Source organism: Gekko japonicus, unplaced genomic scaffold, assembly GCF_001447785.1.
Source record: "Gekko japonicus isolate JY-2015 unplaced genomic scaffold, Gekko_japonicus_V1.1 scaffold59, whole genome shotgun sequence".
NCBI lineage: Eukaryota > Metazoa > Chordata > Lepidosauria > Squamata > Gekkonidae > Gekko > Gekko japonicus.
This window is the reverse complement of record NW_015169174.1, coordinates 1,331,744-1,357,419: the sequence shown is the minus strand read 5'-3', so window position 1 is coordinate 1,357,419 and position 25,676 is coordinate 1,331,744. Positions and strand designations below refer to the sequence as shown.

Here is a 25,676-nt window from a genome sequence, read left to right as displayed (position 1 = left end):
TGTTTTTACAACGAGCTTGGCTCCTAGTAACAGATACTACAGTTTCCTCTTTGACCTACCAAGCTCTGGCTCAGGGCAAAGAGGCAGAATTCCACTCTCCAATCAACATTAGCAGAAGAGAGGGATCCTTGGCTCCATTTAAAACCTACACAATAAATCCATCTAGGACTATAGCCAACCTTTCTTGCTAGGTGAGGCTTCCACATTTCCAGGACTGGTCTTTCATAGCAACACATGGAAAACCAGAAATTTCTTCATAACCAAAAGAACTGCCAACTTTCCAGGTTTCAGACTGTGTATTTTAGTGCATTTTTAACAGAACATTTTGACAATGAATTTCCATTAAATTACCCATTAAATTACCAATTAACCTATTTAACTATCCAGCCACGGCCCCTTTTCCCCTCTGGATGACTTTATCATAAGGATGATAGTGACATTATAAAATCTACCTGACACATGGGGGACTCTGGAATGGGCACAGATGGGGTAGTCAGGTATGTAGAATTTATAGCACAGTCGATGCAGAGGCACCTACCACTGAAGAATTTTGTTAGATTACAAGTTTGTCCATTCTGTTAAGTGGCTCTCATTCACTAAATGGACACATTACAAATTTGAAGGTCTGCCTATGCGAGAGGATGGCTTATTAGATAAGATACTTATGTGAAGAGGAGACAAAGAAAACAAAAATTTACACAGATTGAAGAACAAATTTAAAAAGAAGAAGAAAAGATGAAGCTGGGATCTTCATTGGAACAAGCAAGGATCAAGATTAAAAATTTGCAAAACCAACTCAACTGTCTCCTGACAGAAGAAATTGCAAAGAAAATTATGTATACAAAGCAAAATTACTTTGAAAACACAAGTAAACCTACAAGACGGTTAGCATATAAATTAGGAAAAAAATCAAAAAAGAAACATATAAAGATATTGAAGAGTGAAATACCGCAGGAGAAGAAAAAAATACCTTTAAGGAATTAAAGAAGATCATTGAGAATTTTTACAAAAGCCTATATCGAAAGGGAAATGACAATCAAGATCAGATTAGAGACTTCCTAAAGAAATATAATAAAAAAGAGTTCACAGAAGACCAAAGGAAAATTTTAAATGAATCAATTTTATTTGCTGAAGTATTAGAAGCAATTAGAAACCAGAAGAAAAAGAAGATTCTGGGCCCAGATGGACTACCAGCAGAGTTCTATCAGACATCTGAAGATCAAATTGCATCACTATTAAAATATACTATACAAAATATTAATGAACAGAAGAAAATCTCAGAGTCCTAGGGTGGTGCAAGGGCATTTTAACATGTAAGTTTTAACTTTGAGGGCCAGCAATTAGATTCCAGGGCTCACTATTGTACTGTATCTCACTCAGAGGGGCGACAAGGTGAGCTTCAGACTATGGGTGATTTCCCACAAGCACTGCTCCGCGCTCACTCTTCCCTTTGCCCCGATGGTACGTGTCAATTTCACAGCTGCTGCTGCGCGGCTGCATTTTGCCCTGCAGCTTCGTGCAATTCCCCCCCACCCCGTCTACTCAATCCTCAAAAAACAGGATTGAGTAGACGGGGGGAAAATCGCACGAAGCTGTGGAGCAAAATGCGGCCATGCAGCAGCTTGTGTGAAATTGACACGTACCATCGAGGCAAAGAGAAGAGTGAGCGCGGAGCAGCGCTTGTGGGAAATCACCCTATGACTCCACAGACCAAGGGAAATCCAGTAGAAAATGAATTGAGAATTTTATACTGATTCCAGTCCACGGTCAAGATGAGTAGGCTGTCCTAGCCTGACCTTCTGATTCATCAACAGTGCAGAATCTACAAGAGGAGGTGCATGCTATGAAAGCAGGACTCTGCTGCCAGCAATTATCTGTGCTTGGACTCAGAACAACAAGAGTAGTTCAAAATGCTAAACAATTAGAACAATCACAACTAGCATATGGTAGGCACGCTGCCCTGAGAAACTGGAAGAGAACACCTCCATCAGACTGGCTTGTCTCAAATGACCATGAAAAGTTAATGCAGAGAAAGTTCAGAATCCAAAGGGAAAAAACCTCAATCAAGGCACAAAATCATAAGTAAGTTCTTAAATAATTCATTAGAGAGAGAGAAAATGTATAAATAAAAGCTATGGCTGCTTTGCACACACATTAATAGTGGCCTATCTTTTTGGAAATCCTGGAGACATGCACTGAGGAAGTCAATATGCAACATCACTGGATGTTATCAGTAACCCATCTCAATACAAAAGAAAAAGGTTTGCATTAAATTGTATTGTAGATCACTCTTCACTGAGAAACTTTAAGTTCTTTTACTTATTCCAGGCCTGAGCAGTATCACTAGTCTCTTCTATTGCTTTGGTCATGCCTCAGAGTTCACAGCATCAACTCTAGTTCCTATAAAGGATACCACAGTTTCCTGTTTCCCCCAATCAAGGAAAGCAAAGCACACCTGGTAACACTGGGGGGGGGGGGGATCTGTGAACAAGGACAGACTTCAAGCAAATTTCAGCCTTTCCCAAGCAACCAAGGAAATGTCAGTTAATTCAGAGGAAAACGCTGATGTAACCAATGCAAAAAGTTAAGGTATTGCTCATTAAGTCAACAACCAGGTAAGAACACTCTTTTCAGGTTTCCGGAATCATTCAGGAATTCTGTACAACAGGGTGTTCAGATCCTTTCTAATGGATCACATGCCACCTGAATCATTTCACAGAAAGTTTACATTTTCATACAGAGTTTGAATCTTGGTACATAGAATAAACCAAAGCTTACAGAATATACAGCAAGAAGCAATACAAGCAGAGTCTGTTCAGCTAATGCCGCCCAGTATATCTTTCTGTATGCTCTAGGTGGGTATATCCTTTCCACCTTTGGTAAGAAAAATTAGCCACACATCCAAAATGCCACAACTTGTAGAAGGAGCTGCTGCTTGCAGAAGATGGCAGGCCCATCAGGTATCTAAGGCAGAAGCCAGTAACACAGAATGTATTCTCCATAGCTCCAGGGATTCAGGCATTGTAAACATTCGTTTCTATTATAGAACACAAAACGGAAGCCTGAGAAAAGCAGCACTGCCTCTGAGGTGCCAGAAACTGGCTCAGCCCAACCCCCACTTCCTTCATAGGCTAGCGTCTGCAGACAGGTACTTGGCTTAAAAGGCACCTTTTGTATACTATCAGAAAGAAAAACATTAATTTCATGACTCACTTAATTTGCATTCACTTTCCTTCTACCCAGTGCTTTGGTGACAATCTATTCCCTGCTGGGAAGTCTGGCATTCCTTGAATGCCCCACACCCAGCACACATTTCTAACCAACGAGTCATCGTTTCTTTACACTCCCTAGTGTCCCTCTGAGCACATGGGACTGTAATCTTTGCTTTGATCTCAAGACCTTTTCCTTTGCTATAATCTTCTTGTGAATCTCAGGCACTGGAACACTGCCAGTCACCATAATCACTGTTTTCAGTTTGCGATGAAGGTAGGCACTTTGTTACCTTAATGAGCAGATGTACTTAATGAACTGAGGCTTTGTTAATTCAGTCCTAGAGGCAAAATTTTAAAAAATGAGAATTCGTTTCTTCAGCAAAATCACCCCCCTCCCCAATGTTATCATCTATTAATTAAAACATTATTGGATATTGTAGCATCTGTTATTCAATCAACACAAGTCCTAGAGTACTAGCACTAAAACAATTATGGTTGCATTTAAGTAGCAGGAGGAAGAAACAGCTCCTGCTTCTTGCTGACATAAGGGCTGCAATTAAAACCACACTAAAAATTTCAACCATAGATTCAGTGTACTTGAGCCACACTGGAAATGCTGTAAAACTAGGCTAATGTTTATTCAAACACACAACCCAGCCAGGTGATGACAGGGAAATGATAGATTTCCCAGCCCACCAACCCCCACACTGGTGAGTACTGGAGGAATTGAAAGAATCTTGCAATTTCAGACTTTTGTACCTAGTGCTTAGATTGCACAATAAAGATGTAGGGGGAGAAGAATTCTCCCCACTTACTAGCTCTTGTGTTAACATAGCAGACATAGTAATATTGGGATAAAAGGGAGGGAATCTTTCTACACATACACAGGGTGTGGCCCAGTCTTAATTTGGAAGGAAACTTCCTTAAGGGCTGAGGTGCCTCTCATGGTCCTGATTATATCTTAGGATCCCTGTACCGTAGAGCCTCCAGGGGAAAACCTCCTGCCTTGTGGGTAGCCACAGCATTATGTTTTTACTCTTGTGAAATGCCATTAAAGGAATTGTTTGTGTGTGTTTCTGTGTGTCTACCCACAGCATGGTACAGCCAGTGGATTAAGAATATTAGGAACCTTCTGAGTGGACCAGTTCACTTCTAGCACCCCCACAATCTCCCCCTGGATCAAGAAGGCAAAAACCAAGAGCTATAGCCTGGACCAGACAAACCAGTGCACTCCTATCTCATGCAGGATGAGAGCAACATTCTCTGGATATCTAAAGGATCTAGGACCTAACTCTGGCTAGACAAAGGGGTGGGGTTAGCAGGAAAAAGATCTTGAGGTCGTAGTAGAGAGCTCAATGAAAGTGTCAACCTAGTGTACTACAGCAGTGAAAAAGGCAAACTCCATATCAGGGATTATTAGGAAAGGGACTGAGAATAAAATGGCCGATACTGTAATGACTCTGTATAGATCTATGGTGTGGCCTCATTTGGAATATTGAGTACAGTTCTGGTCACCATATCTCCAAAAGGACATTGCAGAGCTGGAAAAAGTACAGAGGAGGGCAACCAAGATGACTAGGAGGCTGGAGCATCTTCCCTATAAGGAAAGGCTGAAGAGACTGGGACTTTTCAGTTTAGAAACAAAACAACAGGGAGGACATGAGCTAGGTTTCTAAAATTATGCATGGGATGCAGAGAGACAAACAGAAATTTCTCTTCCTCTACCAAAATATTAGAACTTGAGGGCATCAGATGAAGCCGATGGGCAGTAGGTTCAGCATGGACAAAAGGAAATACTACTTTACACAGAGTGATTAAAATGTGAAATTCGCTGACAGAGAATGTAGTGATGGCCACAGAAATAAATAGCATAAAAAGGGGATTCGATAGATTCACAGAGGATGTCTATCAGTGGCTACTAGCCATGGTGACTGAGGGGAACCTCCACATTCAGAGGCACTAATCCTCTGAATCTCAGAGCCAGGAGGCAACATCAGAGGAAGGCCTTGGACTCTGTGCCCTGTTGTTGGCCATCCAAAGGAACTGGTTGGCCTCTGTGTGAGACAGGATGCTGGACTAGATGGACTATTGATTTGATCTTCTGATGTTTTTATCCCTATATAGGCCTTCCCTTGAGCTCTAGCCTTTGCAGTTCAACATCTCTCCATGCTAGCTGATGGCTGCAGCAAGGCTTCAGCTCCCATCCTGAGGGTCTGCTCCAGCCTGACCTGATCTTGGCTGCTGCCAGAGACCTTGTGCCTTTTTCCCAAGTAGAGACTGGAATACGGAACACCACATTCCAACACTGAGAAGTCATTCATCTGATCACTATGGATTTTCTACTTTCTGAAAGAAGATGCAAAGAAGAGAAAAGGGGCCCCACTTATTTATTTATGGTATTTATTACGGATAAGAACATAAGAACATAAGAGATGCCAATGTTGGATCAGGCCAAAGGCCCATCCAGTCCAACACTCTGTCACACAGTGGCCAAAAATACCAGGTGCCATCAGGAGGTCCAGCAGTGGGGCCAGGACATTAGAAGCCCTCCCACTGTTGACCCCCCCCCAGCACCAAGAAGACAGAGCATCACTTGCCCCAGAGCCCCTATCTATACCTTGTGGCTAATAGCCACTGATGGACCTCTGTTCCATATGCCTATCTAATTCCCTTTTGAAGCTGTCCATGCTTGTAGCTGCCACCACTTCCTGTGGCAGTGAATTCCATGTGTTAATCACTCTTTGGGTGAAGAAGTACTTCCTTTTATCCGTTCTAACCCAACCGCTCAGCAATTTCATGGAGTGCCCACGAGTTCTTGTATTGTGAGAAAGGGAGAAAAGTACCTCTTTCTCTACCTGCTCTATCCCATGCATAATCTTATAAACCTCAATCATGTCACCCCTCAGTCGTCGTTTCTCCAAGCTAAAGAGCCCCAAGCACTTTAACCTTTCCTCATAGGGAAAGTGTTCCAACCCTTTTATCATTCAAGCTGCCCTTTTCTGCACTTTTTCCAAAGCTATAATATCCTTTTTAAGGGGTGTGGTGACCAGAACTGCACACTTAGTGACTGATTTATGATGACTTGTTAAGATGGTGATTTTTCTTTTTTTTAAAATAAAAATGTTCTTGTAGTATAAATTCAAGTACATGTATAGTTAATATGGTTCTTACATGATTTAGCAAGCAGGATGGACAAGGACCCAGACCACAATAGGTAGCCTTCACGTGAGCCTGTCAACATCTGTTGTGGTTACTGGGTCAAAACGATCCACAAACAGGCCAAATGGCAGATTAGCTGTTTCATCTGTCTGCACCATGTTACAACCAGCATCCAAAATCAGAATGTATTCAAGACATTTTATCAGCAAAAAAACTTTGCAAAGGTGTCATAACTGTCTTGGTCCAGGGATAATAAAAGCCCACTTCTTCCCTAACTCCTCACTTCCACAGGACTCATCTCTAAATATATTTATTTCAGATAACACCTTGTTAACACTACCGCTGAAGAAATACGACAGAGAAGAGAAGCATAGGTCGATATATTAATCCTTGGGTAAGATGACTTTCAACATGTTTCACTGCAGACGGAGGAAGCCATTGCCTTATTACCAAACTTCTTCAACAGGGAAATCACCTGCAAACTGACCAGAAGCAGGGCCTGGGAAAACTACGCAGAGACAATCACAGAAAAATTGTATTTGTTAATGGCATTCAAGGTGGAATTTCCATGTGGCTATTTAACAAGCACAACATAAGCAAAAGAAATTCAGGTACTAAATCCAATTGCAATTCTTGCTCTTCCTGTGAGAAGGGACCTGCTGGTAGAAAGAAAAGCACTCTTGAAAGAGACTGGTTCATCTGATGGATGGCTGCAGCTCAAGAGGAGCCATCCTGCATTAGCTGCTGGCACCTGTTCACGTAACACTACTCACCAGTTTCTCTCCATGGAATTAGCTTGTGCCAGGAACAAGAATTTATGTTAATAAACAAAGACAGGCAAAATTACAGTCTTTAATGTCGATCTAGGAAGTCTTGGTTAAAATCCCAACCTGAATGCAACCTCATGTTAATCCTTTATCAACCCACTGAATAAAGGCTGAATGCCAGTAGGAAGGCAGAGACTTAAAGGTTTAACTGATACAAATGACTAATGTATTATTTATTGCATGCATAGTAAAATGCATGTGAGAGTATATACATGTGTGAACACAAACCTCTGCAACCACCCACAGTGGTCCAGAAACTGTGGCTGGGCTTGGTAACCATCTATATATCTAATAGCCAAGGTGCCCCCCGTGTGCGGATATCTAAATCCACACATCGGGAGCACCTGGGGGGCAGGGAGATTTTCTTGCACATTTGGGGCAATCCCCAGATGTGCAGAAAAATCTAAAAACTGTAAAAAACGATGGAGGGGTTTACTTAAATCCCCCCAAAAGTAAAGGAGTGTTCCCTGCGCAGGGAATGCTCTGAGAAGGTTTCGCTGCCGCCACAGGGGACGAGGGGTGGAAGAAGGCTTGGTGGGCTGGCCTCGATGCTGGGGAGGGAGGAAGGAAGGAGAAAGCTTGGCAGGCCAGCCAGCCTTGCCGCTGCTGAGGAGGGAGGGGGGAAGGAGAAAGCTTTGCGGTCTGGCCTTGCCGCCGCCACTGGGAGGATTGAAGGAGGGAGAAGGCTGGGCTCACCTCCTGCCGCGTCTCCTGCTTCTGCAGGCCAGGAGCTGTGGGGAATACTTCCCCCCCCCCATGAGTATCGTGGGTCCTGCCTCTTGTTGTTTTCTACTAGCCAACTACAAAATCCAACGCTGCCACAACATTACCTGTAAATTAGATTAGGAGCTGTTTTGGGACCTTCTACTTAACTGTGTTAATATAAAAAGCCATTTTACACCACTTCATTTTTAGGTACACAACAGGGGTGTGCATTTATTATATAAAGTTACAAACATTCCCTCTCGGCCTAACCTACCTGCTGTGAAGACAAAAATGGAAGAGGGGAGAACAATGTAAACTGCCCTAAGCTCCTGGAGGGGAAGATAAGATAAAACACTTAAAATAATGATAGAAACTTTTCCTAAAACAATTACAACATTTCAAATTAGGAGCATTATTTCCCTCCTGGAATGAATATGGGACATTCATTCTCTCTATATATTATTTATTTATTTATATTATTTATAGGCAGACTTTCTCACTGAGTCTCAAAGAGGATTACACAATGTAAATCAATGCAAACAGAATGATACATCTAATAAGCAATGTAACAGGATTAGGAATTGCACAAAATTTGAAATGCAGCTATCATCTGTACAAATCATTATTAAACATGATATGCAATACCATGGTCTGCATCGTTTAACATCTGTAGAAACACAGTGCAAATTCCTAGGACAATCTGTTATGATGGTTTTTACAGTAGTGGCCAAGGGAAAGTGCCATGAGTTAGTAACTAATTTATGATGGACATCAAGTGGTTCATACATGATTTTAGCAGCCAGGATGGGCAAGGATCCAGTGCACAAGAAGTGCCTTCACAGACCACATTAAAACAGAACAGAAAGAAAAATAAAATGCATGTGAAAAGATAGTACCAAATTTCAGAAACTGCCCAGCCACAGGGTTTAGAAAACAATTTGGTAGGAAATTGCAGAAATTTTCGCTTTTAAAGAGAACACCTCTGCTAGACAGTTCAAAAGCAGAGGCAAAATGAGCTGCTGCTTACACAAGATGAGACGCACTGTGGTCACTGGGAGCTGCCTGAGATTCTAAGAAATAGATCCCACAATAAATCAGTGTGGCTCTTTAGGTCAATCTGGTGCTGCCTGGACTTGGGTAGGGGTACCCAGTAGCTTCCCGTCTCTGGCCCCAGCTCCTGCCAACCTAACAGTTCAAAAGCAAGAAATTGCAAGAAGATAAATAGGTACCACTTTGGTGGGAAGGTAACAGCATTCCGTGCGCCTTGGTGTCTAGTCATGCCAGCCACATGACCACAGAAATGTCTTTGGACAGCGCTGGCTCTTCGGCTTGGAAACGGAGATGAGTACCGCATCCCTAGAGTCGGATTCGGCTGGCTGTCAAGCAAGGGAAACCTTATACAGTAGCTGCATCACTGGACATGCTAAATATAAACAAACAAGGCCTTTATCCAAGTGAAGATTACCTACTGCTACAAAGCAATTATTCTTGTAGAAAATCTAGCAAGACGACAAGCATGAGAGTACATCTCCCTTCTTGTGCATACGTGCATTCCTACTTGTGTACTCCACTTCAACCTTGACATTTCTAAAGGCTCTTAAAACAGAAGAAATAGGATTAGTCTGGTTCTGATATTCTAGGAATTTCCTCTCCATTTACAAATTTTTCCCCAAGTCACTCTGTACTCCTGCTGAGCACAGCATGACAGGTGTGATGACAAAGAACCGAGGGAGGCAAGAGACCAGGAGCTCGGTCTCCTTGGGGATGGGTTTAAGTGACTCTGAGCTCTACACCCTGGGGGAATATCCAGATTCTTCCACAGAGAAAACAGACTGACAGGCACCAGTGCCATCCCTAAGGTAGTCAACAACTGAACTACAGTTATGCTGGGAAGGACATTAAGATATCATCAGAAATGTAAGCATAAATTAAAAACTGTTGACTAGACTCAAAAACAGCAACTTTAGGCATGTCCATGGACTTGGTTATGTATATCCAGTGGATTTCCCCCCACCCTTTCCTCATTTGAGTTACCAGAAACTGCCCCCCCCCCATGTAACATAAAGAGCTCTGGCAAGTGTCCGCACTTTCAAAAGTAGGTTGCATGGAAGAATACTCTTCAAGATGCACAAGCCCAAAGTTGTATGGGACTCCTCCCCCTATCTTTTTACTGACAGAACAAAGCTTAGTTGTTTAGCAACAGCCACTGAGGGCAAAGTAGAGTTGCCAGCTCTGAGTACGGAAATACCTGGAGATTTGGGGGGTAGATCCTGTGGAGGGCAGGGTTTGAGGAGGGGAAGGACTCAGCAGGGTATAATGCCATAGGGTCTACCTTCCAAAGCAGCCATTTTCTCCAGGGCTTATAGACAGGGATTTAACAGCAAATTAACACGGAACATGATGATGTTTAAGTTATGCAAAGTGAAAAACTAAATAACAAGTTAAGGTTATAAAGCAATAAATATGTCAAAATAGCAGATGAATGTCTAAAGGTGTTTTTTCTAATTGTGGGAAGTAACAGAATCTTAATTATCTCATCTCAGGCATAGAGGGCGTGGAGGGTAAAACAGTATATTTTCAGCTGGATGTAATGCTGTCAGCAGACATCCATTCAGTATTCTAATATACTATTCTGAAAAAGAAATACACTAAAATACAGAAGATTTATAGTCCTTGTTGAGAATACATATGTGAGGACTGAATGAGTTAGCTTCCGTAATAGGATAAAAATCAAATATCCCTGTTGAGATATTTAGGTTTTTTTGCTATTTATTTAGTTTTTCATCTACCATTCCAATGTATTTGAAAAAGTGTGCCTTGCAGATGAAAGCTCATACCTTGAATAAACTTTTGTTGGTCGTAAAGGTGCCACTGGCCCCTAATTTTATCATTCAGTAAGGACATTTCAGAATTCCCAGACACAGCTCATGATACAGTTAACTGACATTGTGGGAATCCAGAAGGATCATAATTGCAAAAAGAAAACAAAACCCTCACAGCCTGATTCCTAACTGGACTGTCATCAGGTCATGCAGATTTTAGAGTCAGAGAAGTTTCTCTATCCCCATGTAAAAGAACTAACAGAAGACAACAGGTCTACTAAAGAAAGGTTCCCTTAGGCAGAGGGTGTAGCTTCAGCATTCTGTATGGTCCTCACCTTGGCAAGCAAAAGGGATATAATTAAAAATAAAATTACATAAATTATGTAAAATAAAAGTTATATAATAAGCATAATTTATACAGGTTGCAGAATTCAGTTTGTGTGAAAGCAGAATTATTATTTTTTAAGGCACCAAGTACACACAACCCAACTAATTACTGCTTGGACTCAGTTTCTTGTCTATACCACATGAACCACCATCTGCCTCAAAGTTGTTGTAAAGATGAACAAGAAAAAGAACATACAGGTTTTTGCATATGGAAAGTACGATGTAAGTGACAGTTTTAATAAACCATGGTAGAACAGTGGTGGCATGTGTTTCAAGAATTATGACACCTTTCACTCAAACAATTACCGTAGAACATAATGCGGGGGGAACAACAGGGTTTCTAGGTTCTGCTGCCAAGTTATACATGAAGAAAAGGGGAAAATACTGAAAGAACAGGTGGTGGCTCCATAATGTCTGAATTAAGCTTATTGCTGGCTACTTTATTTTCTCAGCCTCACTCTGGAAATCACTAGTCAAACTAGTTTGAGTAAGATCTATGTACCCTTGGAATCCATCTGCTCTTACTGCTCAGACCCTAGCTAAAGGCGGAATCTTATTTCAGTCCAAACTATCTGTGTCAAAAAACCCCGGAGGTATCACAGTTCTAATAATTTAACATCTCTATTTTTGGAGAATGAATTCCCACCATTGGCCTTAGTCATTGCTTAATGTTACGAACAGCAGCAATGTTAACCACATTTAAGACTAACCAGGTTTCTTTGCTTAGCTTGGATTTGAAACCTGCATCCCAGTGCTGGTTTGAAACCCTTACATATGCTTAAAACTGATTATACAAATTCATGCTCGAGATTAGGCAATTGAGGCCAAACCATTGGGGAGGCCCCAGAACTCAGTTAAAGCCACATATTATGCATGCCAAAACATCCAAGGCTCAGTCCCTGGCATCTCCAGTTAAGGGCACAGGTAGCAGGTGCTGAGAAATATCTCTGCATGAGACCCTGGAGAGCTGCTGCCAATCTAAGAAGGTAGTACTGGATAAGATGAACCAATGGTGTAATACAGCACAAAGATAGCTTGATATGTTCACAGACTGCTTTTGATTGCATCGTCTTATAATCAAGAGAGTTATATCCACACAGCACCAAAACGGCAGCAGCAGAACAAGCTATTCTATGAACACCGATCACAGTGACATCAAGCTATCTTTGTGGAAGCAGATATCACTAATGATAAAGAGGGGGCTTGTTTAGAAGGTGCACAATACCTCCAAGCAAATATTCTGATCAGATTTTCTCCCAACTTCATAAACAGTGCTTAAAGAAAGGGGCCTTTCAAAGAGATCCATCAAATAAGCCCAGATTTGGGGGGGGGGGGGGCAGGAGAGACAAAGATGTCATGGCTCTCTTCTATGCCCTCAGAACACCCATAGAAGAAATATTACTTTCACTTGTACCCACTCCCCACTAAGAGGTCAGACATGTTTGCAGAAAGATATCACCAAGGAATTCCTACCCAAGGAAATATGTTCAACATTAAGAACAGCCTACAGAATGACTCTCTTACACCAACTGTGGGGTCTACACAGATACACTTTAAACAGAAAAAAACCCAGTGGATTTCCATTCTCTATAAAATGCGTTAGGCATATAGAGTGAGAGCAGTGTTCCCAGCATCCTTTCGAAGCTGTCTTGAACTTATCCTTCTCACATTGATGCCAGTAAAATATTGCAACTTGGAAGGTTATCTCTTTCCTTCCCTATTGTGAGGTATGCAGCCAAAGAAGTGGTATCTGCATATGCCCTAACAAGAAACAGTTTATATAAAAAAAACAAAAACAAAAAACCTTCATTCCTATTCCAATACAACTGCATTTTAGAATGTATCTCAGATGTAACCTCAGCAATAATTCTAGAGAGGTTTTTAATGTAAACCACCAGCAATAACAAAGACTCCATTTTTAGTTGCTTGGCTGCTCTTTGTTATCCTGCAATTTGAGATTAGCCAGGCTTGATTACCAGTGACAGTATGCCAAAGGTCATTACCGTTAAACACACTTCAGCAAGCAATTTCACCGAATCATTATTCTGACACAAAATGGGGTTTACTGAGGGGCTACAACAATCAATGCTGAGGAAGCCACAGCACAAACTTTGGGAATGAGTTGACCGGGGCAGGAGGAGATGCAGCTGCGGGGCACCTGGAGAAGATCGGGCAGGGAACCCAGGCATGTTTAGAATGCCTTTCTCTCCCTTCCCCATCTGGAGAAAGGAAAGAAAGGCATTTAAATCCCCCCTTCCCCCGAGTTTCTCTGCAAAAGTGGAGAGGCTCAGGGGAAAGGGGGGGGCATGTGTGCCCGCCTCCCCTTCCCTTCTCCAGCTAGCTGGAGAAGGGAAGGGGAGGGGAGGGCAGGGAGGCAGACATTCCTGGGTTCCCTGCCCAATCTTTTCCAGGTGCCCCACATGTTTAGAATGACTTTCTCTCCCTTCCCCATCTGGGGAAGGGAAAGAAAGGCATTTAAATCCCCCTAGTTGGTGGGGGGCTCTGCAGGCCTTTCCTGGCCCGTCCACCTGTGCAGGCGGGCCAGGAATGGCACCGGGGGGGTCCCCGCCCCAGGCTCCTTACTGCCGGAGCGCTGCTCCACTGCACTCCAGCAGGAAATTACCCCTGCTAATACCATAGCATGGCTATCTAGGATACTGGACCATCCACAAGAAAGTTAGGTACTATACATTCCGTCTCCCTAGGACATCAGACTCAACTGGGTATAAAAGTGGGAGGGGGGGTCTCTGATGGTTGTAAGTAAGCTCTCCACTACACCAACAGACTGAGAGGCTGTACTAGTGTAGGAAGTTTGCACACCTATTTAAAGCCATTCTTGCGATATGTGGTAGCAATATTGCAGAACTTCTCTTTCTCACTCTACAGTTTCTGGTTTCTTGCAACAGAAATAGGTAAGTACACACAATGAACAGGCTGAGGTACTAACCATTCCAAGGCATCCCAGGACTCCTGCCATCCTTCCAGTGGTTTAGTCTTGCAATCAAAACTCAAAAGTTTTAAGCAGCCCTGCTTCATTATAATACATTCTCAAAACCTCCAAAATGAAACATAAAATTACTTAAAAGTCAGCAATGTAACTTGACAGCTAGTATAGGCACTATTACAGAGAGACAGGGAGAGAAATGAAGGGGGAAAAACAGCAGTCACACATCAACAGTCACTCTCAGCAATACAGAAAGCAGCATGGCCTTTTGTGCAATGAGAAAAATATTAGCAAGGGCAACTAGAGCAGAGAGAATCTGACTTTTAAATGATAAAGCAAGCAGGGGCATTGAGGTAGAGAGGCCTCAATAAGCTGCACCAGGAGAAACACAATTACCTAAGACATACATCAAAGATCTATTACCCCCGATTGCATAGCAAAGACTTCACTAACCAATTTCAAAATGTTTCAGTGCAAAAAAGTAAAATGACATAAACTGAAGCGACTGCATTACAGATAATGGAGCAATGGAAACGATTAATCATGGGGTTAATCTATTTATTCACCTTGAGAAAATTACTGATCAGAAGAAAGTCTATTAAAAGAATACAACGATGCAGATGCCACCTCCATCATTTAGTGAGCAATCAGAAGATGCCCCTTTGAACCCTGCATTAATAAAATTCTCATTAAATGCAAACCTGCAAGATGTTAATGTAAAGAGGCTCATTAGCCTGAAAGAATTACTTGCCTTCAAAGTTGCTTGCTCCTTACAGAAATAGAGGTCAGCTCTCCAGTCATACTGACTGTTGAGCTGAGTATACTGGGCAATGAGGCCAGATGTTTTACCTGGGAAGCCATGACATAGAAACAATTTGAGAGATTGTATGTTTAGCCATGATCAAGACAGGCTGGAGACTGCTAGGGTACATACATTCCATACTTATGCTGTACAAGTGCATAAACAAAAACTGGTTACAGGATGCAGCGACCTGAGACCAACAAATTTCAAAGTCTTTTTAGCTGCAAGTTTCTGGCCGACAGAAGCACAACCCATACTTATGCAAGCCTAGTAAAATTGTGGAGGTGAAGAGGAGGGTAGGAGGTAGTGGAATTAGTAGGAGGCAGGACTTAAAAGCTTCCTACAGACCAAAACCAACAATGCCCACTATAGTAATGGGGGGGGGGACATCCCTGTTTCCTCAAACATTGCGACAACTCTTCTAGTCTGCTGTAGCAGTGAGGCCAAAACAGCAAGTGCTATTATGGATGTCTGAGGATGTCACCTTTTAGCACTATATTAGTTCTCAGTGGGGTGGGTGGCTGAATGCCCATTCTGATGCACATCCACCTGCATAACCTAAAGCACACCACCCCAACTACACTTGGACTAGGGATTAAGAGTAAGGTCAATAAGTAGGTATCGTTGATTTGTTTATCCTCACTGATTTATATTTTAATATTTTAAATTAATATTTATTTGTTTTTATGTTGTTTTTCACCTTATTGTTTTTAACATTGTAAATTGCCACAAGACCCTTTGGGTGAGTGATGACTTTAAAATATCTAATCAATAAATAAACGTTGTTGAATTTGATTAATCCCTCACTAGTCAGGATCAAGTGAGGCAGCGGCAGCCCCATTAAAGGTTAGAAATCACACCGACAAAGCAGCAGGATCAAAGGAATGGGGGGGGGGGGAGAACTATGAAAAGTGGAAGAGGGATGCTTTTCATACTGCTTGAAAGCACACTTTGCTTCAAAAATGTCTTCTGGATGACCCCTCCCCACCAATCAGCATAGCTCTACTGGAATGCAGGAACCTGATCAATGAACAAGGAGGAGTGGGTTAAAATGAATTTCACTAAATACTACCCACAGATCAGAAATGTAGGGTAGGCAGTTATTCTGCAGTGCGTGCCATGGGGGCTTACAGGTTAAGACGCTGAGCTGCAGACTGGACGGCCTGTAGTTTGGCAGTTCAAGACCCTAGAGCTGTGTGACAGAGAGAGCTCCTGTCTTTGGCCTACCTAGCAGTCCTGCCAACCTAGCAGTTCGAAAGCAAGAGATTGCAAGTAGATAAATAGGTACCGGTTTGGTGGGAAGGCAACAGCGTTCTGTGCGCCTTGCCATTTAGTCATGCCGGCCACATGACTACGGAAACGTCTTCAGATAGCGCTGGCTCTCTGGCTTGGAAACGGAGATGAGCATCGCCCCCTAGAGTCAAATTTGACTAGCTTTCGAGCAAGGGCTTTACCTTTAGTTATTCCTTGTGGGAAACCCTGATTTCTCTCTTTCTGATTTCTTTTACACCACACCATTAATAAAGCATTCTGAAATGACCTAACTGAAGAATGTGTCAACTGACATAGTCCAAAAATTGTGTAGCAATATCCTATTACTAAAGAGTCCCTGATTGCAAATCCTCTGGAAAAAGCAGGTTTTTAAGCTGAGAGTCCAGCTAAAAGCAGCTTGGTCCAGTAGAACCAACTGTTTCAATGTCCTTAAGTTTCAGCTAATAAAACCAACATGGAATGTATGCTTTAAAGCATAGAAACAGTGGAGGATCAACAACCCCTGCAATGCATGCCAGTGGTATACCAAAACATTTTGATAGAAACAACAAAGAAGACTGCCAACACACCAATGAAGTGCAGCTTGTTCCCAGATGATAGCAGCACAGGAGATGGTGATGGGCATAGACTACACCCATCATCACCTCCCTGACCCACACCAGCAGCAGCAAAATACTAGACAAACCTAAAGGCACAGACAGCAGCACTACTGAGGCTCAGTCTGTTCCCAGCCAACAATGGCGTGGGAGATGGCAACAGGCATAGTTCATGGCTGTTGTCACCCCACCTGCATCCCCCTTTAGCTGGGTTTGCATTGAGCTCTGCAGCACTACTAGCATACACAATTGTCTCCTACTGTGGGAACAAACAGGTAGGGTAGTTGCTTCAAGTGACAAAGTACATTGAACTGGCCCTTTTGGCATGGCAGCTCCCTTGCTTCACCTCAAAAAGTGTTTACATCTTCCTTCTTTAACATCCCCAAACTCAGCTGACAGAAGCACACAGGCCCAAAGCAGCCCACTAAGTAAACACGGATTTGAGAGCATTTTAACCTGAGCATATAATTAGAATAAACAGTGAACAGGAATAACATTGTTCCAGATAATGCTGGTCAGGCCTGATTCAGATACAGCTGTGCACTTAATTTATTTAATTAATTTATTTATTATTACATTAAACCCCACCCTCCCCGCAAGCAGGCTCAGGGCGGCTAACAATGTTTGGCATAGTGTGCCAGAATCATAAACAGTTAAAAACAACTGAACAATTAAACAGTTGAAACAGTTAAATAATTAAACAATTTAAAATTAAAGTGCTCACACAGTATTAAATCACAATGGCGTGCCATGTAAAGGCGCACCTAAGGATCTCAGTCTCTGGACTCCACAAGATGGTAAATATGCTGTCAGGCTGGCCTTACACCACAGATGTTAATTGTGTGTACTGATGCTAGTGGTGGTAGTGGCGGCAGCTCCTAATTAAAAGCCTGGTGGAAGAGCTCCGTCTTAAGGCCCTGCGGAACTACACAAGATCCCGCAGGGCCCTGATCTCCTCTGGGAGCTCATTCTACCAGTGAGGAGCCTTAGGTATCTAATTAATATTCTTAGATCATTTATCTCCCAGCAAGAGGTACACCTCAATGATGTTTTTTGTTGGTGTTTGGGTACAGCACGTAAAGAATACTATTAGAAAAATTTTGCTTCTATTTTACCCTTTCAATACAACATAACTATTTGTAGCTGTAATGTTAACTTTAAAAATATTGCCCATTACTTCTATACAGCTAACTAAAGGAAAACAATTATTTGTTATTATGAGCCTGATGTTGCCTCCTAGCACTGGCATTCAAAAGTTTTCTGCCTCCCTATATGGAGGTTCCCTTTGGTCACCATGGCTAGTAGGCACTGATTAAAGGGACCTGTCCTCCATGAAATCACCTTTGAAAGACATCTGTGCTTGCAGCCATCACTACATCCACTGGCAATGAATTCTACAACTCAAACAATTAACTGAGTAAAGAAGTATTTCTTTTTGTCTGTCCTAAACCAACTGCCCATCAACTTGTGTGTCCCCAAGTTCTGGTATTACGGGAGTGGGGGGAACCTCTCTATCCCCTTTCTCCACTCCAGTTATAATTTTATAAGCCTTTATCATGTCACCCCCCAGAAATAATCAGTGTCTGCCAGAAAGATTGATTATGGATAAGAAGCCATAAATCTTCTATTCAAATCTATTTAGCTTTCTTATTCCAATTCACAGATGTGGGAATGTAAACACTGATTTTATTTATTTATTTACATTCAACTTTATATCCCGCTCGAACCCCTATCTAGGGGTCTCTGAGCGGCTTACAAGTCGGTGCTAATCACCATTTCTATCTCCTAACTAGGGCCACATGTTCTGTGCGGGGTGGGGCAACCTACCCGGCACCCCTATGGTGGTGGTTGGTGTTGTTCCTTCGGGTTCTTGTCGGCGGTCTCTGGCATATCTTGGCAAAACAGCCTAATACCAAAAGTAGTGTTATTTGGGTTATCCCCAGGAGTGCAACCTTTGCCTAGTGGTGGTTTTCCCACTGCCCAAGATGATCAGTTACAGTAATTAATTGTCAAGGAACTCACAGAAGAAAGAGCAGCCAGGCTTTCCCCAAACAACATCTGTTCCATTTGAAAGCATTATTCACTTTAAGACTGCAGAACAAAGTCTGAGTGCAGTGGCACCTTTAAGATTAATCTTAGCCCAGTAATTGGTTTATTCCTCCTGTGGAGGAAATATTATTTAGGCCATAAGCTCCTTTTAAATATTGTATTCCATGGGTTAATTTGTTTAAAGTAATCGTTTCCCACCTTTCCTCCAAAGGGCTCAAAACAGACCAGACAAACACCCAATGGTACCCATAGCAATAAAATAAATCCTAACAGTAAAAGACCACAACAAAAGACCCTACCTTACACCAAACGCTCCAATTGTCCAGCCATCTCCAAAAGTAGTCACTGAAAAACCATACCAAACTGCCTTTCATTTATTTTTGAAAAGTCAGCAATGAAGGAGCCTTCTGGCAGCCCGCTCCACAACAGCAGTAGGACAACAAAGAAGGCACAGGCTCAGACAAAGGAGTACCATATTCTTCAGGGACAAGCAGCAGTCATTTGATGGGACTCTTAACTGGCACACAGGTTCTTAGAGGGAGAGAAAGTCCATCAGATATGGGGGTCTTATGAAGGATTTCAAAAGAACTAGGACCTTAACACAAGTGTAACATACTGCACTTTTTAAGTTGCTCAGAAGTGCTGTACCAACAACTAAAGGATTGTGAAGATTTATTCTTCAAAGTGTCAGAGAGCCTTGAGTGACAGCCTGCTCCAGCCGATCTGATTGGTTAGCATCAGCTGAGCAAAAAAAAAAAAAAAGGTATTGAGAGAGCTGGATGCTGAGGAAAAGTCAGTCAGATTCCTGCCTTTACTGTGAAGAGATGTATATCAAGACCTTATATGAATAGCCCTGTCAAAAAAAAAGGATTTAGTACTGACAGAGTCAGATTTCTACACAGTCTGAATTCAGCATTAGCTGAGATAAAAGTGGGGAACAAGTCGGGGGGGGGGTGGGAGTTTAGCAAGGAAGTGGGCCAAAGGAAAGGCAACAGATCTTCTAGACATAGAAGAAGATACCCTACCCAGTCAAACAGGGAGAGTTATCTCTGAGGGGTAGAGAGATCCCTGGTCTGGTGTAAGTAGGAATTGCCTGTAGAGACCTTAAAAGTCAGTCAAAACCTCAAGAAGAGTATGGGTGATCCAAAGAGAAGGGGTGTGGGTACTGGGAAGAGGGCACCAGCCTTCTGGGCACCAAAAAGAGTCAGCGATTATACAAATAAACGGTATTATAGAGTGTTTGGGAAAACACTTGATCAAAAGCCTCTCAACCTAAAGATCTAAGTAACTGTGAATAATTAAGAACCTCTCACTAGCCTGATATATAAGAACAAAAGTCTTCCCTCATATATGAGCTTCCTTACATCCCTTAGATTTAGATATGTCTTCACGCTTGCTAGGTTGAATGTTTTTCCAACTGCAGAGCTAAGAGGCCGTTTTGTTAAAATCCAGTATTCAAATAGATTGTGTGATTGTGGATCAGGTGCAATAGAGACCTTAGATCCTCTTATGTTATTTTGCCACTAGTGGATTGGCCCCAGATCCTGTTGGATTACTCTGTTTTACATAGACATCACCTCCCTATGGACCCTTGGGTGATAACCATATTGCTAGCAGATGAGGACCCTGAAACAACTCGCTTGGTAGCAAAATATCTATCAATAGTGCTATTTTTAAAGTGGTTTTGAAATGCTGTAGGTAGTTTCCATATCATGGGATTTTATAGAATTTATGGAAGTTTATAAAATGTTGTCTATTAATATTGTTTTTGAGAATGCTTATTAGGTTTTTTTGTAAAAATGTTTGGTCTAAATTATCCTGTAATTATATGTAATGTGTTTTATAGTAGCTGTTTGTACACTTGGCTTAAGACCTCTGGTCAATGAAGCTAATAAATGGAAAAAAAGAAAGAACAAAAGAACAAAAGTCTGTGCTTGTAATACTTCTAGCTCAGTAATTTCAACCCCGGATTTCACCTGACTTTTCCCTTTGATGTTAAAATAAAACCTTTTGTTATTTTTGAATTTTAAAAGCATCTCAAGTGCCATTTTCAAGGGATTAAGTTAAAGGGTGATCCTATTCCGTCTCTCAAGTTCCTGAGCTGGGCAAATAGCGAAAATATACCTTACTAACAGGGTAGGACAGACAAGGTTTCTTCAAGGGAAGAATAAACACATTACCAGAGCTGCTCAGTCAGTGAAGGGGAAAAGAAACAGAGGGGAAACCTTGCCTCTGAGGGAGGGAAGTGGACAGGGTCTGTCATAACAAACTTGGAAACAAACAGGCAACCAATGAAGTTGCTTGCACTTGCTGGTGGACCCCAGGCAGCAATTGGGCAGCCCTCTTTGCACGCTGAAGTTTTGAAAGGCAGCCCCATGTAGAATGCACTACAATAGTCAGATTGTGAGTTTACTTCACAATGGATCAGCATGGCTAGATTAGCTGAATATAGCAAGGAGAAAAGCTCATGTACACAATACAGCTGCTAGAAGTCAGTTTCAGCAACAGTGTTTACCTGATTTTCAAACAAGAAGGCCAGCCCACAGCACCCCAAGGCTCTTTCCCTGATCTGCAAATGACAATCTTACTTCATCTAGGACAAGCAGATCATCTCCTCTCCCCACCCCCCAAAATCATCCTCACTACCAGCATCACCTCTGTCTTGTCTGCTGAAACTTCTGTCCATTCTGTCTTAGCCACCAGACCACAACCTCAAGGCTGTTTAGGATGAAGACAGCAGCTTCATGGTCCTGCTTATAGCGCTGCATATCAATAACACAGAACCTGACAGCTCCAGACAATCTAATTTAGCAACATGACACATATTAAAGAACACTAGTGATAATGGTGATCCTTGTAGCAAATAGGTCCAAATATGTTGATTCTGCATCTCAAGACAGAAATTCACTGCATCCATTCAGACTATACACACTAAAACCACAGGGAAGACACCCTTTAAAATGCAGCCTTGGGAACAGTTTTCAAGGCTATCAGACAGGAATTGACTCAGTATGCCAAGAAACCAGCTGCTGTTCACTCAAGCACCCCTGTAAGTGCCAAGAGGTTTAAGAATTTCAGTGTGCAGGAAAGTCCATTAGATTCTCAGCTCTCTTGCCAAAAGAACTATATTACTCTACAGAGATACTGTGAGGGTGATGTGCAGAGATACTGGTGCATAGCTCTGAAAAAAGAACTCTTAGGAACAGCAAAGAACTACTAATACAGAATCCGGACACACTGAAATACACCTTGCTCATGACCCCAAAACTAAGTCCACAACTTAATCTAATACAACAAAGAGTTCCAGAGCTTCATGCCATGGCCTGCTGGAAAGACTGCATGAGCTGTCAAGCTCTTAGCACAAGTGCTACTGAAGCAGTGATGATCTCATCCAAATTAAAAACCCTGGTTTAGGATGCCATTCCCACCAGATTGAAAACCTGTCAGTGCCACATACTATAAAAGAGAACAAATGTCCTGAAAACAAGACTGGTAGAAAGAACAAACAGATAGCAAGCCCTTCTACTTTTGTGCTGCAGTTACATTCCTTTTCTTACCGTATGTTGACCAAGGCATGGGTCACCTTGCTGGCTGGCTCCTTCCATTGACCGGCATTGGTTGATAGCCTTAAGACTAGAACAGAAACAGATAGAGGGCTATGTTCTTGGATGTTCATCAGACAAGGGCACAAGTACTTCCAAACAGAATATAAAGCTGAACAAATTTAACACTTTAACTGTTAATGTTCACCATTTCTCTGCCTTCCTAATGAGCAGCCTAGGAATGTGGGATCTCAGGAAAATAATTCATGTCCTCTTGAGACTTGCATGTTTTCTTCATTGAAACCCTGGAAATAGGTCTGGCTCAAGGCACTCTACATCCCAAGGAGCCTTCCTGGAATATCATTATACTGCTGTTAGGCTGTTCACACCCCAAACACTACTTCTAAGTCTATTAGCTCAGCTCTTCAGCATGCAGTGGAACCAACACATGAAAATAAATTATTTGCTCTATTTTGTCTGGCTTTAAATGAACATGAACATGTACTATTTCACTAACTGTTTTAAAGTTTATTTAGTGGAAGGGGAAGGAACTGGTTCCACTGCAAAGTTGCCCTGCCAGTGCAAATGAACTTTTTGGTCAAAGGGGATGAGACACTGAAAGATGTGCACATAGATATCCTTTGGGCTTTTAAAAAACAAATAGCAGTGGGGGTGGCGGAAGAAGGGAGGGAAAATTTAGCATGGTGAAAGGGGGCATTTAACCTTTCTTGACCTACATACCATTTTCTAACCAATTCCCTCTCTCCCTGCTCCAGAGCTAGGGCTGCCAAATCGGGCTGGGGGGCGGGGAAACCCCCGCTTTGGAGGCCTGATTTCCACCGCGGCGGAATCAGGCCCCGGGGGAACCCCGCCCCCGGCGTGCACGTCACTAGGAAGTGACGTGAGCACGCCGGGCACACTGGGGGCGGGGCCACGGCCATACAAGGGAAAACTCTATGGTTTTCCCTTGTATGGCCGTAGCCCCGCCCCCAGTGTGCCCAGTGTGCCTACGTCACTTCCAGGTGACATGCACGCGGTGTGCGCGCGCGCACTCACCTGACGCCGGCCGGGAACCCCCCGCTCCCGGCAAAGAATTATTTGGCAACCCTACCCAAAGCTGTCTGTCTGTTTTACTTCCTTGCTCCTTCACAAGGGAAATAATGTTTTTGCTGAGAGGCAGGGAGAGAGAAAGAATGAAGTCAGAAACATACTAAAGGTAGAAAGGGTTAACAAACCTTCCCGATGCCACAATCCCAACCTGGAACAAGGACTTCTCATGGCTCCTACTTGCACTTAAAAAAATTAAGGACCACTCCAAGACCCTCAAACAGCATGAATAGTTTGGCCTGCAATGGAAAGTTTGGCTACAGCTGTCCATAAATACCAAGTTCCTCTGATTTCCCTAAGAAGACCTTCCATGAGCAGAAAACAGTATACTATTGCATCTTTTACAGTAACCTCCCAGAGCAGTTAACAGCCTCCACAATTCATCGTCTTTAGCTGCAGCCACCAAAGCAGCCCCTGCTAAAACATTCCTCATTCTTATATTGCTTCTATGTCAATGCCAGCAATTCCATCTCCCCTTTGTTCCTTGTCTCCCTGCTAAGTTGTCGCTATTCCACTATGCTTCTTTCCACTGCTACTCCCAGGCATTTTTCTGACTTACCCTACTATTCAAAATGTACTGTGGGGGCTCTGTTTCCTGATTGCATCTGAAGCACTGACCTGGTTCTGTGGATGTTAGCAAGGCCACGTGCTACTTGTTTTGTGCAACTGGTTTCTTATTATGCATCCCTCACATTTTTTCCCCCACCTCTTGTTTACAGCACAGGTTCCTGCTGCTGATTGGCTTTGAGGGCTGCATTTGCTCTCTGACCTGAGACTAAGGCATATTTTCCCAGCTGGGAGTTCTCTGTATATGGCAGCCTGGCTCACTCTAAATGAGGGCACAGTGTGTTCTTGCTACTATTTCAATATTATATGTCTCACAATAGCAGCAAGCATACTTTCATGTACACAGCACTGAATCAGGTGATAATTCTGCATTATTTCAATAAGCCTCCTCGCAAGGTAAATTAGTTTTTAAAATGTCTTTCACCTGGAACAGGGAACAATTATCCTTTTAAACAGTGTTATTTCACATTTGTGTCTTGACAGCCACATCTTGAGCAAACATGCTGATCAGCAATCACACACACTTGTTCTCTCTCACCCACACAGTTTATTCATGTGTGTGTGTTTTGCCAACTGCAAGCCAAGTCACCTAACACTACTCACCCATGGAATACAGGTTATCAAAACTCTGGTGCATCCTGATGATCTCATAGTATAGCTCATCATAGCTGCTAGGAGTTGGAAGGAAGGTATCTCCATAAGTGATGAACATATTAAACAGGTTTACCACCTTTAAAAAGAAAACACTGCAGGAATTACTACCAAAAATAGTATTATAACAGACACACAAAGAATGGAGTTTAACGAGTTAAAATATTGGAGCTGGCATTTCATCTTTGGGGGTATTTATTGAAATGTTTATTTTTTTCTGTAGACTCAAGGCACAATGTCAACAGGCAACAAATCCAATAAAACCAGAAGAGCAGCTACAATAAACACACAAACAGGCCTGCAAAAACTACAATAAAATGCCTTTTTCTGTAACAACTCAACTGCCACACAGATAAAGACCCTCTTAAGCCAAGACCAATTTGCAAGCCCTCCTAAAAATGGGGAATAAGAATGCCCTTTGAACATCTTCTGGTTAATTGTTGCACAAAATTGCACCAATGGGTGAACACACTAAAATGGGCAGGCGACGGACAGGCTGATCCATGTGAGGGCATTGTGAGAAACAGAGGAGCATAACTGCCAGATGGGTTCATAATGGGAGATATGGTTCTTCAGATATTTGAGCCACAAGTTTCAAAGTAAGAACCAGTACCTTAAATTGAACCCAGAACCACATAGGCAGTCAACAGCTTCAGAACAAGTGCTATATGTTCAAAGCAAGCAACCTTAGAAAAAGGCAAGTCAATTTGCACTCTGAAGCTTCTGCATTGTTTTTAAGGGCAGCTCCTGTAGAGTATGTCACAGTAATCCAGCCTAGAAATTGCAGTAACATAAATCAGTGTAACTAAATTGAATGGGTCCAGGTAGGGAGACTGATTATAGGTCATGTGCAATTGAAAGAAGATGCTCTTAGCCACAGCACCAACCTATTCGTCCACTAGCAGGTCCAAGAGCATCCCAAATTCTTTGCATGATCTGTCATAAAGAGGTTTACCCCCACCCAAAATTAGCAGATTAATCCCTATTAAGGCACCGTGTTCCCCAACCCTCATCTTGTTGGTATTGAACTTTAT

General features: G+C 42.4%; 1 protein-coding gene across 2 annotated transcripts in view; it reads right to left on the bottom strand.

The window, feature by feature from the left end:
- LOC107114425 (chromosome unknown open reading frame, human C10orf76) overlaps positions 1-25,676 on the bottom strand; it is a 216,368-nt gene that overhangs the window by 105,676 nt on the left and 85,016 nt on the right. For both annotated transcript variants that reach the window (XM_015415899.1, XM_015415900.1), the window contains 2 exons: positions 24,595-24,721; positions 22,333-22,408 (listed from right to left, as the gene is read on the bottom strand). In XM_015415899.1, coding sequence (XP_015271385.1) covers positions 22,333-22,408; positions 24,595-24,721 — 203 coding nt within the window. The remainder of the gene's footprint in view (positions 1-22,332; positions 22,409-24,594; positions 24,722-25,676) is intronic.